This window comes from Manacus vitellinus, unplaced genomic scaffold, assembly GCF_001715985.3.
Source record: "Manacus vitellinus isolate BGI_N305 unplaced genomic scaffold, ASM171598v3 scaffold_12_pilon, whole genome shotgun sequence".
Lineage (NCBI taxonomy): Eukaryota > Metazoa > Chordata > Aves > Passeriformes > Pipridae > Manacus > Manacus vitellinus.
The window spans coordinates 17184591-17200175 of record NW_021938949.1 but is presented as its reverse complement, the minus strand read 5'-3'; the positions used below and the strand labels follow the sequence as shown (position 1 = coordinate 17200175).

The 15585-nt window shown below is 47.7% G+C and overlaps 1 protein-coding gene across 1 annotated transcript in view; it reads left to right on the top strand.

Annotated features, from left to right (window-relative positions):
- The first annotated feature begins 3181 nt into the window (after positions 1–3181).
- SLX4 (SLX4 structure-specific endonuclease subunit) overlaps positions 3182–15585 on the top strand; it is a 28791-nt gene continuing 16387 nt past the window's right edge. Inside the window, exons 1-7 of the mRNA XM_029957916.1 lie at positions 3182–3292; positions 7708–7810; positions 9542–10236; positions 11069–11332; positions 12089–12263; positions 13918–14133; positions 15078–15292. Of these exons, the coding sequence (XP_029813776.1) occupies positions 9867–10236; positions 11069–11332; positions 12089–12263; positions 13918–14133; positions 15078–15292 (1240 nt within the window). The 5' untranslated portion in view covers positions 3182–3292; positions 7708–7810; positions 9542–9866. The remainder of the gene's footprint in view (positions 3293–7707; positions 7811–9541; positions 10237–11068; positions 11333–12088; positions 12264–13917; positions 14134–15077; positions 15293–15585) is intronic.

Below are 15585 nucleotides of genomic sequence, written 5' to 3'. Positions count from 1 at the left end.
GAACTGATTTGTAGTTGTTAGTGAAGTGTCTGCCTTGATGTTTATGAAGCTCTGGTGTGTTCCATGTGCCACTAAACCTCTTCCCTCTGCTGCATCTTGGCCTGTTGAGAAGTGTTGCCCAGGAGGGATTTTGGTTCTTGCCACAGCTAGGCCAAGCATTGAGAAAGAAATTCGGATTTCAACACAAATCACACATTCAAAATGCAAATCCAGTGTATGAACACCCCAACCCCCACTGCACCTCAGGTGATTTTATACCTGCAGACCTTTGGCCACAATTAACTGATGATCTGGAGGAAGTTATTGTTGATCCTGACTCCAAGGCAAGACTCAGTATGAGGACTTTGAGCCAGAGCTGAACGTAGTGGGAAAAAGGCTCAAGTTTTCCTGTCCAACTCCAGGGATTAAAGTACAAAATAAAAAGGCAATGGTCATTCTTTTGACAGATAAGCTTGGGGAAAGCTTGAGCTACATAACTGCTCACCCTGAAATTTCAGTATTTCCATAAATTTCCGTATGAGCAGCACAGTAGCCATTATAACCCCAAAACATCACAGTTGTAACGGGCTGCAGCTGCACAGGTGTGCCTGACGTTTTACATGTGAAGACTTCTTATATTAGAATTCTTTAAAAACACGAACAAGGGTGCTTTCCCCTTTCGCCGGTGTTCATCCCGGACTGGCCATTCGCCTCGGCGACAGCCGGAGCCGAGGCCCTAACCAGCCGCCCCCCAGTTTGACTGGACATCCCGCCCTAGGCCGGGGCCGTGAGGCCGGCAGGGGGGGGGGCCGTGAGGCGGCGGGGCGTGAGGCGGCGGGCCGGAGGCGGCGGGGCCGTGAGGCGGCGGGCCGTGAGGGCGGCGGGGCCGTGAGGCGGCGGGGCCGTGAGGCGGCGGGGCCGTGAGGCGGCCGGGGCGTGAAGGCGGCCGGGGCCGTGAGGCGGCGGGGCCGTGAGGCGGCGGGGGCGTGAAGCGGCGGGGCCGTGAAGGCGGCGGGCGCGTGAGGCGGCCGGGCCGCCGCCGCTTTCCGCGGCGCTCGCTGCCCCGCGGTGGCCGCCGGCCGGGGTTCGCCTCAGCAGGCGCCGGGCCGTTCTGCCGGAGGGCGAGAGCGGGATGGGGACGGACGGGAACGGGAGGAGGCCACTCGCGCCTCGTGGAGGGGAACGGGAAGAACGGGGAGCGAGAAGAGAGCAGCGGTGTGGGGAGGGGGAGGCGGTCTCCATGGTAACCGCGGGGGAAGCCCGTGCGCACGCGCGGGAGGGTGAGGCCCCTGTCAGCGACCCTCCGGCCGGGCCTGCGCATGGCGCGGCCGCGCGCGCGGCGGGACTACCGACACGGTTGGCGCCCCGCGCATGCGCTCCCGCGCGGTGCACCGGGGGCTCCGCCGGGCCCTGGCGGCAAGGGTACGGGAAGGGCCGGGCAGCCCAAGGGCGAGGCGGACAGGTCGGTCGGCTGCGGGGCGAGACGGAAAGGGACGGGACGGGACGGGATGTGACGGGACGGGCGGGCAGGGAGCGCTCAGAGCGGAGCGCGGGCGGGTGGGGTGACGTCATGACGCCTGCGCCGTCAGCGCGGCGTGGCGCCACCTGGCGGCGGGGAGGCGGTGCCGCGGGACTGGCATGGCCCTGGGGTGACGTCAGCGATGTGACGTCAAGTACATGACGTCATCTGTGTGGCGTCACCCCGTGCTGGTTCAGGGGGATGAGGAGCCCGGACCTTGGGAGGAAGCTCCTTCCCAGGTGTTAATGTGGCATTGAAGGCCAAAATTCAGGGATAGAGCAGAGGTAGAGCCGTTAAGCACAAGGAGACCTGTGTGTCAGGGGATGCCAGCGGGCACTGGCAGCTGGCAGGGTTCACTGAAAATGTAGTTTAACGTGTCCAGCCTCAAAGCAAACTTCTTTCAAGCAGTGTTACCAGGGAAAGCAGTTCTGGGGGTCTGAAGCAACATGGAATTTCATCTTTTGCTTCCAGGCTCAGGGGCACAAGGAACTGCATGTCCAGAAGGCTGGAGAGGGACTTTGGAGAAGGGCCTGGAGTGACAGGACCAGGGGAATGGCTTCCCACTGACAGAGGGCAGGGTTAGATGGGATACTGGGAAGGAATTCTTGTCTGTGAGGGTGGGGAGGCCCTGGCACAGGTTGCCCAGAGAAGCTGTGTCTTCCTGGAAGTGGCATCTCTGGAAGTGTCCAAGGCCAGGTTGGACAGGGCTTGGAGCAACCTGGGCTAGTGGAAGGTGTCCCTGCCCATGGCAGGGGGTGGAATGAGATGATCCTTAAGGTCCCTTCCACCCCAAACCATTTTATGGTATTGTGATATGGGCCTACCTTGAAGGGAGACAGTTTCAGCTACTTTCCTGACAACACTTTGTCCCTGACTCTGCAGACACACAAGGTACTCCTTGTTACCCTTCTGGTTTTAAATAAACCTCTAATTACAGCTGAGCAAACAATTTATCATTTTTACTGCCCAGTTTGACTCTAGTAAAGCCCAAAGTTCAGTCCATTGTCTCTGTATAAACTCTCAAAAATCACAGACTGGGTACAGCCCTTTTTGATGACAGAAAAGACCCTTATGTAGGTGGCTTTTGTATTTTCTTCATCTCCCTCGTGGTCCCTCCTCTCCCCTTAGATTTTGGTGTTTGGATTAAAACAGCTTTCTGGGTACCAGTGTCAGAGGCAGACTGGAAACAGAAGCTGAAAGAATTGTTGCCATCAGCTTTGCATTTGGAAACTTTGGGCCTTGAGTTCTTTTGAGCCTTTGCTTTTCCCACTGGGTCAATTTTAATTACACGTTTTTTTTCAAAGAAACTGTCAAACAGTAGAAAATAGGAATTTTAATAGGATGTTTGAGATTACTGTGTGCTGTTGAAGCTCAGGCTGTGCTTTGGGTCCTTGGCTGTGGACAAGGCTCTTGCCCAGAGTTTCTAGAAGGAATTTTCCTGAAAGCCAAACACAGAGGAACTGCCATGGTGGTCTGAGAGCTGATCCCCTGCTGTTACTGGAGCAGTATTTACACATTCCTGAGATCATTGGGGTGATGCCAGAGCTTCCCAGATCACTCACCAAGGTAGCCACGTATCTGGATATGGAGAAGGTGAAGGAACTAAGTGAATAAAAGGGGAAGGTGTAAAATTGTGTTTTCATAAGACTAAACCAAGCCTGTTTGTGATGGACACCAGAGGATGGAGAACAGGAATGAGAGCATGGAGACATCATAAAGCTACACATGCACAAAGCAGAGTGTTGTGTGGTTCACTGTGGCTTTTATATGTGATTTGAGATGAGGAGAGAGCAAGTAAGTAATTGGTATAGATTAATGAAACATTATTCTAAAAGATACTTCGTTAGATCACGTGTAGAAATCCGTGATGAGTTTGGTCATGTTTTTAAAGTGAGCATCTTCCTATTTTAGTGAATAGGAAATCAAGATACTGGGTTAAATTTCACTTTATATTTGGCTCTTGTGACGATAAGCTTTGACATTTTCCTGCTACAGACATCCATATCATGGATTGCTCCGTTCTTGATCTGAAAAAAATGACAGAATTGATTGACATGGTCACAATTATCAGTGTTGGAGTGGAGTCAGACACCTGGGACAAGGCCACAATGTGGTTGGTTTGGAAAAATGATGGGCTGTCCAAGAGTTCCCTTCTCTGGATCATCAGACAGCTCAAGCCTGGTGGTTGGTGTCTCTCCCAACTCATTTCCTAATCTAAAATACAGAAAAACAGGGCAGGCAGAGAGTTGATCTCTGGGGGATGGTAATAGAAACACACATGCTCAATGACAGCTGTTTGCAGCTGCATTTTAATAATTTTAAATGCGTTTTATCGATTTTGTGGGATTTTAATTAATCATTTTGTCCCTTGATACTTCTTTAATGGTTTACAGAAGAATTACCCCCCTGATAACACAGAGCTCTCATTAAGAAGGTATTAGCTGAGTGTAGGAGCTCTGGGTTTTCATAAACTGTCTTGGCTGGTGTTAATTTTATTATCCATCTTTATTCATCAATTCCCACCTAAGCCATTTCTTTAACAGCCTGGCATAGAGCTCTGTGTGCAAGATGAGTGTTTACTTCCCTAATTGTCCTTTTTGAAAAATCACAGTGACTTCTGCTTGCAAAGGATCCAATTCCTGTGACAGAAACACCTTCAGCATCTGCTTTTTGGTGTGTTTTGGATTGCTCCTAGAAAAGGCTGTTTGCAGCAACACCAGGGGATGGATATTATAGGAATATTCACAGGATTAACAGTTCCACAGTTTGATTTAGTGGCCCTGATAGGTTTTTCTTTTGGGTTTTGATGGACATCAGAAAGATCTTTTTTGAAAGTCCTTAACTTTTCTGGCCAGGTAATTTTACCTCCTGGCTTTTATACACTTGATTGTTTATATTCATTGTTTATTTTAATTGTTTTTAATCGGTGCAATCCAATTCCATCACCACGATGTTATTTTACATCTTTGTTTTTATTATTACTCTGACTCCTTTTCTTCCCCTGAAAACCAGGTTAGTTTTTAATAACTATTGTTCTCTTCCTTTATTTTTGGGGGCCTCTACCGAAATGTTTTTATCGGGTCCTTAATCTCAATTGTATTTTTTTTTTTGTTAAAATTAATAACTTGTTGTTTTCAGTCAAATCAGTTTGGTTTTTGCATCACCAGCTGCCCCTCTGGGTGATTTGGGTGCTGCTGTGTTTGCATAGAGCCACGAGCATTTGCACCTGAGCGACCGTTAGTGTTTATTTTTGGATTCACTTCCCCTTTGTCCTTCCAGGGGAGGTGTAAAGTGAATTTCCCATTTTTGGGGACGTGCTGGTAGAGGGACATTTCGGTTGTGTAAGTAGTGATTTAAATTCATGTCTGGGATGTGGCTGTGAAATGCTTTGCCATTTGTACCAGGTGCTGGCAGGGGGAGGTGTAGCCTGGAGCAGGAGTGTGAGTGTGGCACTGATGGGATAACAGGTATGGAAGTGGGTGGTGCCAGGTAGACAGAGATCCTGGTCATTGCTGAAATTGCTCCTTGGAGTCTGATTATGATTTTCCTACCTGTCATTTCCTTGCTTGTAGAGACTTGAGTTAACTTCTTATTCCCTGTTTTCCACATCTGGTTTTGTTATCCTGTTCTGGCACAGGAAAGCTGGCAGAGACCTGGACAAGAGGGTTGTACCTGACTCTGGATTCCTGTTTTGCACTTATATTTGTTCTCTCCTCATAGAACAAGCTCTGCTGTCCTCAGTGTTAATTTGTTTGCACTTCCACAACCACAGAGACCCTGCACTGTACAGATGCAGTGTCATGTCTTTAGAAAGTCGTGATAAAGGTGTTGGTTAATGCAGAAAACAGGTTCTACTGAAGAGTCCCTAAAAGGGTGGAGGATAATGTGCTTTTTCAGAAGTTACACTGTTGACATGTCAGTTCTTCTCCATCAGTAACCTGTAGGAAGACTTTTGTTAGAGGATTTGGTCTGGAAGAATCTCCAGGGACCTCCTTCTGGTGTGGTTGCCAGAGCAAACACTGCAGAAATTCTTTCCCTGTGCTCTTTTTGGTCTGGCTTGATTGGAAGTTTTGCACCAGCCTTCAGATCTTTGGGCTGCAGCTTCCACAAAAGGAGAAGGGGGGATAAAGCTTCCAGTGCCAACCCAGCATGGTGCATCCCATCATCCTGCTGCTGTCAGCACTCCCTAATTAGCAGCCTGGGGTCGTATAGGCTGTGGCAATTAGGTAATTTCTGAAGGCTGAGGTGATATCAGTCACTTTGATCCCATTCCTTGACCCTCCATTCAGTCCTGGCCAGCTTTTCAGGACTGCTGGGACCACTCCTATGTTGATCTTGCTGATGTGGAAGCAGGAGAAGGTGGTCCTGATGAGCAGAGTGCCACCCTTCCTGCAGCAGCCCACTGTGCCTGGCACACAGGGAGAGCCCACTCCGTGCTTCCTGCCTGCTGGAGCTGGAAACCTGCAGACTGAGCACCCAACTGGGAATGAATCCAGCTGGGCTGTCTCACTGGTGGAGCTGGGAGAGGGTCTGGCTGCAGGACAGGGCAGTTTGTACTCTCACCACAGGGAAATGGTATGTGTGGAAATCATGGAATCACAGACTGGTTTGGGTTGGATGTTAAAGCCCATCTCATTCCACCCCCTGCCATGGGCAGGGACACTTTCCACTAGCCCAGGTTGCTCCAAGCCCTGTCCAACCTGGCCTTGGACACTTCCAGAGCCGGGGCAGCCACAGCTTCTCTGGGCAACCTGTGCCAGGGCCTCACCACCCTCACAGGAAAGAATTCCTTCCCAGTATCCCATCTAACCCTGCCCTCTGGCAGTGGGAAGACATTCCCCCTTGTTCTGGCACTCCAGGCCCTTGTAAAGTCTCTCTCCATGTTTCCTGTCAGCCCCTTCAGGTACTGAAAGACCACAATTAGGTCACCCAAAGCCTTCTCTTTTCCAGGCTGAACAATCCCAGTTCTCAGCCTTTCCTGGTATACCAGGAATACCTGGTATACCAGCCATGCCAGAGGTGCTCCATCCCTCTGATCATCCTGGTGGCCACTTCTGGACTCACTCCAACAAGTCCATGTTCTTCCTGTGCTGGGGACCCCAGTCAATAATTCAGGTTACTTTAATGTTAAATAATCCATTTTCCCTTAGTATTTCTTGTGAAATACAAGAAATTGCTCCGAGGGTACTTTCCTTTTTTGGAATTATAAAGTCAATTTTTCTTTAAAGATGAGGAATTAAGGAGAGATACTGAGGCACCACTGCAGGGCTTGGGAGGGGAGGAAGTGTCTGCTGGCTACAAGTTTCTGAGGCCTGTCTAGCATTGATGTACACGTTGTAGCCACACTGATGACATATTCTTGGAGGCTGAAATGGCAGGAGAATTGTTCCTGGAACAGACAGACAGCTTAAAGCAGCAAATGAGCAGGCCCAGATGTTGTGTATTTGTGTCAAGTGGTTGGACTGCTGGTGGAAATACTCTTTCAAATGTTAAAAGAGAAGCTGCTCTGGAAGGAGGGAGCAGATGTTTTACCCATTCAGGGTTTTTTTTAAGCAGATGTTTTACCTGTTGTTTGGGGTTTTTTTAAGGGTTCTATGATTTAACTAAGTAATTACAAGGTAGTAAATACAAGGCATGTAATAGGTACATACTTTTATATCATAGAATCACAGAATGGTTTGGGTTGGAACAGACCCTAAAGCCCATCCAGTTCCACCCCCTGCCATGGGCAGGGACACCTTCCACTAGCCCAGGTTGCTCCAGGGATGGGGCAGCCACAGCTTCTCTGGGCAACCTGTGCCAGGGCCTCCCTACTCTCACAGGGAACAATTTCTCCCCAGTATCCCATCTAACCCTGCCCTCTGGCAGTTTGAAGCCATTCCCCCTTGTGCTGTCACTACATGTTCTTGTAGTCCATCTTTTCTGTAGGCTCCCTTCAAGTTACCTGTTGAACTGGTTGAAATGATCATCAAGTTATTTTTAGATGTCTGTAATTTTATATTTTTAACCTGATAGCATCTCATCCTGCAGAGCTGAGCTGAGCAGGTCCTGAGCAATGCACCCAACTCACCTGCACAGCTCAGGTGTGCAAGTCAGTGGAACTGGCAGAGCATCATCACTGTCACCTTCCCCCTGCACCTTGGAACTCCAGCAAAAAGAGCAGTCAGCACAAAATGCACTAAACCCAACATTTTCCTTCCATTTTCCAGGTTCCATCTTTCATTCTTACTTGTCCTGCTTTGTGCCACTTTGCTGACCCACGTTTACTTGAAGAGCACAGCTGGGCTACAGATTCAGAATCTCAGTGGATAGGTAAGTGCTGCTGATTATTTTATTTGATCACTTTTGTGATTTGTTGAGTCCTAGAATCTTCCAAAATGAATTCAATACTATACTGAAAGAAATTATTTTCAAAGTCATTACTTTCTGAGCCTTCCAAACTGGTGCCAAAAGTGGCTGTTAGGGGCAGCAATAGCAGAACATCAGAAATACTGAGATGTTGAACAGAGCAGGAGCCTGTAAATGCAGGTCCAGGAAGGGAGGAGTAATACAGATAAATTCTTAGTTTTATATCATTTCTATGTCTGATCTTATCTACCTGGGACAATGAAAATTGGTTGCAAATGCAAAAGCACTGATCTGTTTCGAAGTTTAATATCAGGAACTCAGCATAAATAATCCGACAGTACAGATGTTCTGTGTCAGTACAGATGTCTGTGAGAGGTATTTAAAGCCATGGAGGATGTGAGATTTGGGATTTCTCCACATGCTGTCTCCTCCTTAGAAGAAAATGGTCAATTTACAGTGGTAACTACACCAAGACTCTGTCCAGGAAAAGTAAATTTATGAACTGGCTACATAAAACTTCAGTTTCTCTCTGACAGGAAATGACTCCAAGATTCACAGCAAAATCCTCTGCTGGTTTGGGAGCCTGAGTTTAAAATAAATAAATCCATTAACATCTGTAATTGCTCACAGGAAGGGCTGACCCATGAAAGTGTGTAACCAGCATTCCTCAGCCCCTCATGGCTGCAGCCAGGCCATTTGAGAAAACAATTTAGTGTGTGTTTTTCCTGCTTTTTGAGTCCTTCTGTGCCCAGAGCTTTACTGGAGAAACTGAACCAGAGCTGCTGCCATTCCAAGTGAAACACTCCAGTTTAGGCTTGAAAGAAGGAGGTTTTGGGAGCAATATAAAACCTCTGGTCAAATAGCCAGAACCATCATGAACTCAGGACTAGGAAGAAGAGGACAATCAAAATGTCTAAGAATAGAGCTCTAGTTTTAATGTTGCCTGGGAGTTGATGGCATTTCCATCTGGACATTGTACTCAGTGCTGTTCCAAGTAATCCCTGCCTACTACTGCTGTTCTTGCTGTAGCTGAAAAGGTTAAGAAAGTAATTTAAAAATAATTTATTTAGTCTGTTTACCTTGTTTATGTGACAGCAGTTTGTGAAACATGGTCAGTGCCATGGTTTAATGAGTACTTCAGAGAAGAATCCAGTATGAGCAAGAGAGCTAATCCTAAGTGAGCAGCTGAGGAGGTAAAAAGAGAAAAAGGGTGAACATGTTTGATACAATTGTTCTCTGACTTGTCCTTCTGAAATGCCAAAAGCTCCATTTATTTATTTCTCAAAATGAGGTTGGGCTCTCTTCTCTAGAACTGCAGTGTTTCAAAGCAGAGTTTTACACTCCAGAATCACTGCTTGAGCTGAAAAAAGGGGTTTTTTCCCTCCTCTGCTGCTTTCACTGGTCTTGTGTTACATAAATATAAGTAGAAATGTCTCATCCTGAGGACAAAAGGAAAGTCTCAAATCCTGAGCTCCAGAAGAAAAACCTATCTTGTATCAGATACCTGCTTTAAAAGCTTTCCTCTCCTTTGCTAATGTGGCTTGGGCATATCTGCAGTACAGTGTTTGGGGTCAGTATGTGCTTTTTCTGATCTTACTATTTCATACAAATTCTCTTCATCTTCAAAGTTCTGTCCCACGCTGCATCTGCACCTGCCATCCTGCATAACCACCTGGTTTTGTTTCTTTGTTTAAGGGCTTTAATAAGTGTCTTTCTGAAGGTCTGTAGCAAATCATGGTGATCCTCTGCACAAACTGAGGTGTTTAATTCAACATCTAGAGTGCTCTAAAGAACAACTTGTGAAAGAAGGTGAGGTCTTTGGAGGGAGAACGTGCTCTACTGAATGGCTGTGAATTAAGTGTGGAAGAATGAACTGTCAGAAGTGCCCACTCTGTCTGGTGACCTCGCTGGATTCTGGAGAAAGGACATCCCTGAGGTATTGGAAGGGCTGATGCAAACCTGAACTGACCCTGCCCTCACAGTGTCATTAGGCCACGGTGTTACTGGGAGCTGCAAACCAATGGAGGAACAGGACAGTGATTTTAAAGAGTTGTGGGCAAATATTTTGAATAGGGCAAAGAAAAAGGCTGGAGATGCTGAACCAGCAAAGAGGGCTCAGAACAGGTCAAAGAGCACCACCACAGCACGGAGCAAATTAAGAAGAGGCAAAGCTGCTGCTCAGAGCCAAACCCATCCTCACTTACCAGCAGTGAAGGAGACAAACTTGCCTCGAGATTCGGGTCCACAGGAACAAACACTGGTGCCCAAAGAAGAGGGTGATGCTGCAGCCTGTGGTGGTGAGACTGCACAAGGGGATGGAAGGAGGAGCCCTTTCCCTGCCAGCCAGCTGAGCATGGGGACCTCTGAGTGTAGCCAGAGGCGTCTGACAGGTGAGTGAACCAAAACAGCTCAGTTTTGACTGAAAAGACTCTCTGATTCAGTAGAGGTCTTGAGAAGTCCAGCTGGAGGGGACACACAGCAGCACTGATGGAAGCAGGTTTGCACCTTGTCTTTCCACCTGTGTTTACCTACTTAGGTTCATCTTGGGGTTTAGCCTAGGAGTGTGCTCTGTGCTGCAGGCAGATGTCCCTCAGTAAGGTGAAGCCTTGGTACAAAGTGATGTGTTGGGTAGTCATTATTCACTGGTTTTTACAGTGTCAGGATTGAGAAAAACACCTTAAAATCTTCTCAAAGCAAGCTTAGAATATATTGAAGTGCTTTTTCACTGAGTGCATCGTGGTATGGTGAAATCCACTGCCACTGGATGTTGTCAAGGGCAAAAATATGAATCAGTTGAGAGGCATTGGATTAATACATGAAGGATTGATCCTTCAGTAGTTATTAAACATGATGGCCAGAAGGCAGTCACCTTAAACTGATAAATTAGGTCAGGAACAGGACACTGTGCACAAGGAGCACTGGGGAGAGCAGGGCCGTGGGACTGCCTTCCTTGTTCTCACCAGTAACCTTCAGGCAAGGTCTTCCTTAATATTCCTCCCTCTAAAAGGGATATAGAGGTATCCAAACTCCACTGTAGCACAGAAGCCTGATGATGTTACTGTGGTTATCAAGTATAAAGTCAGTAAACTGTTCACATCTTCTCTAAGAATGGCTGTTGCAGAACCTGACCCGGCCCAGGCTGCCATCAGGGAAGGGCTTCCCAGCAGCTCTCAGCGTGTGTTGAAGACTGACTAGTAAAACTGGTGTTTTCTCCCCCTCTAGTAAATACCCCGAGTGGCTGTTCCCAGACTGCATTACCCTTCCTTCCTGCCACACAGCCAGGAACCTGCTCCTCACCCACCTCGAAGGTGCAGCTGCCGGCGGGGCCGAAGGTGCGGGTGGCAGAGCTGGTGGTGGAGAGAATGCAGCAGTTCAAGAGGGTGGCACCTGAGCAGCTGAAACTCAGCACAGATGGGAGTGTGCCAAGGGCTGCAGCCAGTGGGGATTTCCCTGATGGAAGCCAGGAGCAGAACCCTCCAGAGGATGGTGCGTTTCTGCTCTTAGCTCTGCTGTGTGTGGAATGAGTGGCTGGTGAGAGTGGTTGCATGAGGAGCAGTCCTGCATTCCTGGGCTTTGTTCCTTGCTGGCCTAGTGGCTTTTTGTGCAGCACTGAATAAATCACTCCAGATCCCTGAGAGAACTTTGTTGTTAAAGGACTATCCATGCTTTTCTCCCCAGATCTTCTTTAAGGCTGAATTAACCTCATGTAGATTCTGGAGGGATCTTCTTGGAAACAGGCTGAAATTCCAACAGGATCAGTGAACTTGGTCATCCTCCCCTTGGGACAGTATTAGGCAGTTGTTAGGTAAATGTGGCTCCTAGGTAGCCCCATCTTTGGTAGAGCTCCAGGCACTCAGCAAGATGATATGTTCTGTGCAGGTGAATTGAATTCACAGCAGTTTTACTCTGTTTGGTTCTTCATAGATCAAGTCCTTCTTGCTTCTGTATGGACATGAAAGTCTGCTGTGTTATACATGTGATGTATAAGATCCCACGTTCTCCCCAGAAACTTCAGCCCAAACTGACCCTTCACTGGCTCTGACACTGCAGCAAATTGCCCCCTCCTGCCCCTGGGCCAGTGCAGTCCTGGAGTGTTTGAAGGGTGAAGATGCAAGAGAAAGATTGCAGTTAATCTCTGTGTGCCTAGTTCAGCAAGCTAATAATCATGAGTATAATGGCTCCTCACCTCTCAGACAGGATTTTTAGCTTTCTCTCTTAGACCATCTCTCCCTCCTTTGCCAGATACCCACCAGCTCCCATCCGTGGAACACGACGGTGCTCTGGCTTTGGCTCTTCAGCAGGAAAGCAAAGAGGAAGCCATGGCAAGCCTGGAGGATGCAGGGTTGTTCTTTTGCCAGATCTGCCAGAAGGATCTCTCAGCCATGAACACGACACGACGGGAGCAGCACGTCAACAGGTGAAACACCAGCACGAGGTGTCCCGGCCACATGCAGTGCCCACACACTCCTCACTCAGCTCAGCCATGAAAGAACACAGGGGCTGGGATTCTGCATAGTGGCCTTGACCTTTATGGCCTGAATTAACAAGTCCTTTTGATCTGAAAGCAGAGGCTTGATTGTGTTGCCCTGCAGGGCTTCTGTGTCAGCCAGGCCAATGCTGCTTTCATCAGCAGTGTGGCAGAGGAGCTGCCATTATAAGTGAACTTGGGGATCTTAAAGCTCTTTTCAACCCTAAGAATTCTATTAATGAGGACCCCCTAATGCAGATTTTGAGATCTACCAATTTCAGTAACAAAGTCACATTTGCTCCATTTTGCTAAAATTTGTCTAAGGACATCTGGTATGTCACTGTGTATCTGAGCTGTTTGCTGAGGGAAAGGTGATACTATTCAGAGAGGTGACTAAATTGAAATTACTGCCCTTAATTTTACAGTTTCCTTAGTGGTAAATATCAAACACAATTAATATATTATGTACAGACAGCTCTTTGGAAATTAAAACTCTGTGCTTCTCTGTTGTGAAAGCATCAGAAACAGCACATTTGAATGATTGTAAATTCCTAATTTGAGCACTTTCAGAAGGCAGGAGTGATGTAAGTTCTCCAGTCCTGTACCACGTTACTGAGTGGCTCCTGTTCTTCAGGGTTGTTTGCTCCTGCAGCTTTTGAGGTGTTATTGCTGCTTCTGTCTCCAGACATTTACTGCAGCTTGAGAGGACAGAGGTTCTAAAACAGTGACAGTGTGTCAGAAATGCTTTTTGGAAAGTTGGTCTGCTTTCTAAACTATTAAGCATATTGAGGTTACAAGCTTATATTAGCCATGGATTTTTTGATAGCAGTCTTCATCACAAGAGGTGAAGCTGTAGATGGACAGAGGTACTGGCAAACCAGTAATCACCAGTGCTAGTACCTCAGATGAATGGTCTCTTAGCACAGCTCTGTGTGTGTCATTACCTAATCAGGGAGTGACTTTTGTAATAGGTCCTGCAGACCCAGGATTTCACACCCTGAATGTCTTTGGAGAGGACAGAAAAAGAACAAGTACAATTTTTACATAGTTTTGGCCTACAGAAATTATTAGAAGTTGATCCTGCTGCACTCTGGAGTGTGGTGTTAATTCAACTGCTCCCTTCTCTGTTAAGAGGTGTTTTTAAGTTAGCTGAAATGTTAGAATGAGTGCAGAGAGGGATTAGGTGATGACAGACAGTGGAGTGTGTTGCCCAGAGAGGTGGTGGACTCCCTATTCCTAGAGGTGTTCAAGAACAGGCTGGACAGGGCTTGGAGCAACCTGATCTAGTGGAAGGTGTCCCTGCCCATGGCAGGGGGTGGAACTGGCTGATCTTTAGGGTCCCTTCCAGCCTAAACCAGTCTGGGGTTCTGTGATTCTGAGGTTGTTACCTGCACTTGCCTTTTAACAATATGTTTTTAATATGCCTGTGAGGCCATAATCTCCATGTGACTGTTACATGTCATGTTTGTCACAGAGGTGACTCTTGGTTCTTTAGGGGGTGTCTCTGGCTGTTACACATGACTGTGCTTCCTTTAATATGGTTTAAATCTTAGTGTGGACAGCTTCAAAGTCTCCATAGGTAAGCTCTGCTATGGTCTCACAGGTGTCTGGATGAGATGGAGGAAGCACAGATGTCATCCTCCAGCAAACCAGTGGTCCCTGAATGTCCCCTCTGTGGGAAGCAGTTCCAAACCCCACAGAGCAGAGTCAGTCACCTGAAACGCTGTGCTGTGGAGATGGATGTTCCTCCTAATCTGCTTCTCCAGGCAGTGCAGTTGCAGGTGGCCACACTTGGTGATGCACCTCTTCACTGTCCCAGGTAAGCTGGTAGAAATAAAAGGTGCTGGTTACTTCCTTTGGCCTGGGGAGAACAGTTAATGCCAGGCTGACTCACACGCTGGGTGAGCTCTGAGCCCAAAGAATCCCAAAGAAGGTTGCCCAGTACCAGGTGAGGAAGATGTGGTGGTTAGTTGGGAGAAATCATCTTGCTTTCCCTCAGAGGAGGTCAGGTGGTAGATGACTTTAAAAGCCAGCAGGCAGGAGCAAAATGGGGAGTAAATGACCTTACACTGGTTTGTCAGAATTATTTGTGCTCTCTGAGGCAATTACTCAGTAGAGCTGAATGGTGTGTTTGAGCTGATTGAGCAAACCACAGGGTACAAGTGTGCAGGCTCTCCTGAGATCTGCGGTGCCTCTGCCTCAGCTCCTTGGCTCGTGGCTGTCCCAGGAATGTGCTTTCACCCTGAGCCAGAGGGGAAGCAGACGTGATGTTTTGGAATGTGAATATGTGTTTTGGTACAGAGCTGCATCTGCTCATTTGGATTTGAGCAGAATCTTCAGAGTGCAGCAAGTGGGGCCTGAGTAGAGGGGCAAATAAGTCCCTTTGTGCAGAGGAGGGATTGCCTGTTCCCTGTGGAAGCAGAGGAGTGGGGAAGCATTTTCTAGGGAGCTTGGTTTTGCCCTGCTTCAACTTGTTTGTTCCCCTATGGTACAAAAAACCATTCCAGGTGGAGATAGCAATGTTACATCAGCACTGTGGCCTTGTGCTTACCTTTCCAAAACAATACTTTCTCTAAATTACTCTTAAGTTGCATGAATGATAAGAAGTCCTTTGCTCTCTGCTAGGAAAGAAAGTACTGAATGGTTTTTACTATGCTTGATATGGGAATCTCTCTGAGCAAGCAGAGCAGCTGGTCTGGAGTGTTTCTTGTCTCTGATCCAGTCACATTAACTGGGGCTTCCTGCTGCATTCTTGGATTTCAGCAATCAGCCGAGCAGGGCAAAGCGAAAAGGCTCCTCCAACGAGGACTCAAAGAAAACACAGAAGAGGGCCAAAATGGAGCCTAAGGATGAAGACTTGCAGGTTGCCATGGCAATGTCACGCTCTCTGTTGGAGCAGGAAAAGCAGGAGCAAGCAAGATCCGTTACAAATGTGAAACCAGTGGCTGCTTTCCCAATCAAATGGAAGCCAGGATCAGGTATGTGTTACAGTGAGTTAGTGTCAGAGGCTGTACTATTGCAGGAGTAACTGCCACAGCCTGCTCTCCACCAAAACCTTCCTGTTGGGTGCAGGAGGGATGACAGCCCTGCTTCTGTTTTATTGAAGCTGTCAGAGCTTCCACAATATGCAGTATCCACACACAGTCAGGAGCAGCAGCAGCAGGATGTCCCTGGGTTTCAGTGAAATCCCTGGGGAATCTTGTGCTTGTTTTCACCGATTGGTTGTTTTGAATCCTTAAGTATTCTTAAGATAAGCTGTTGTTTTTCGTAA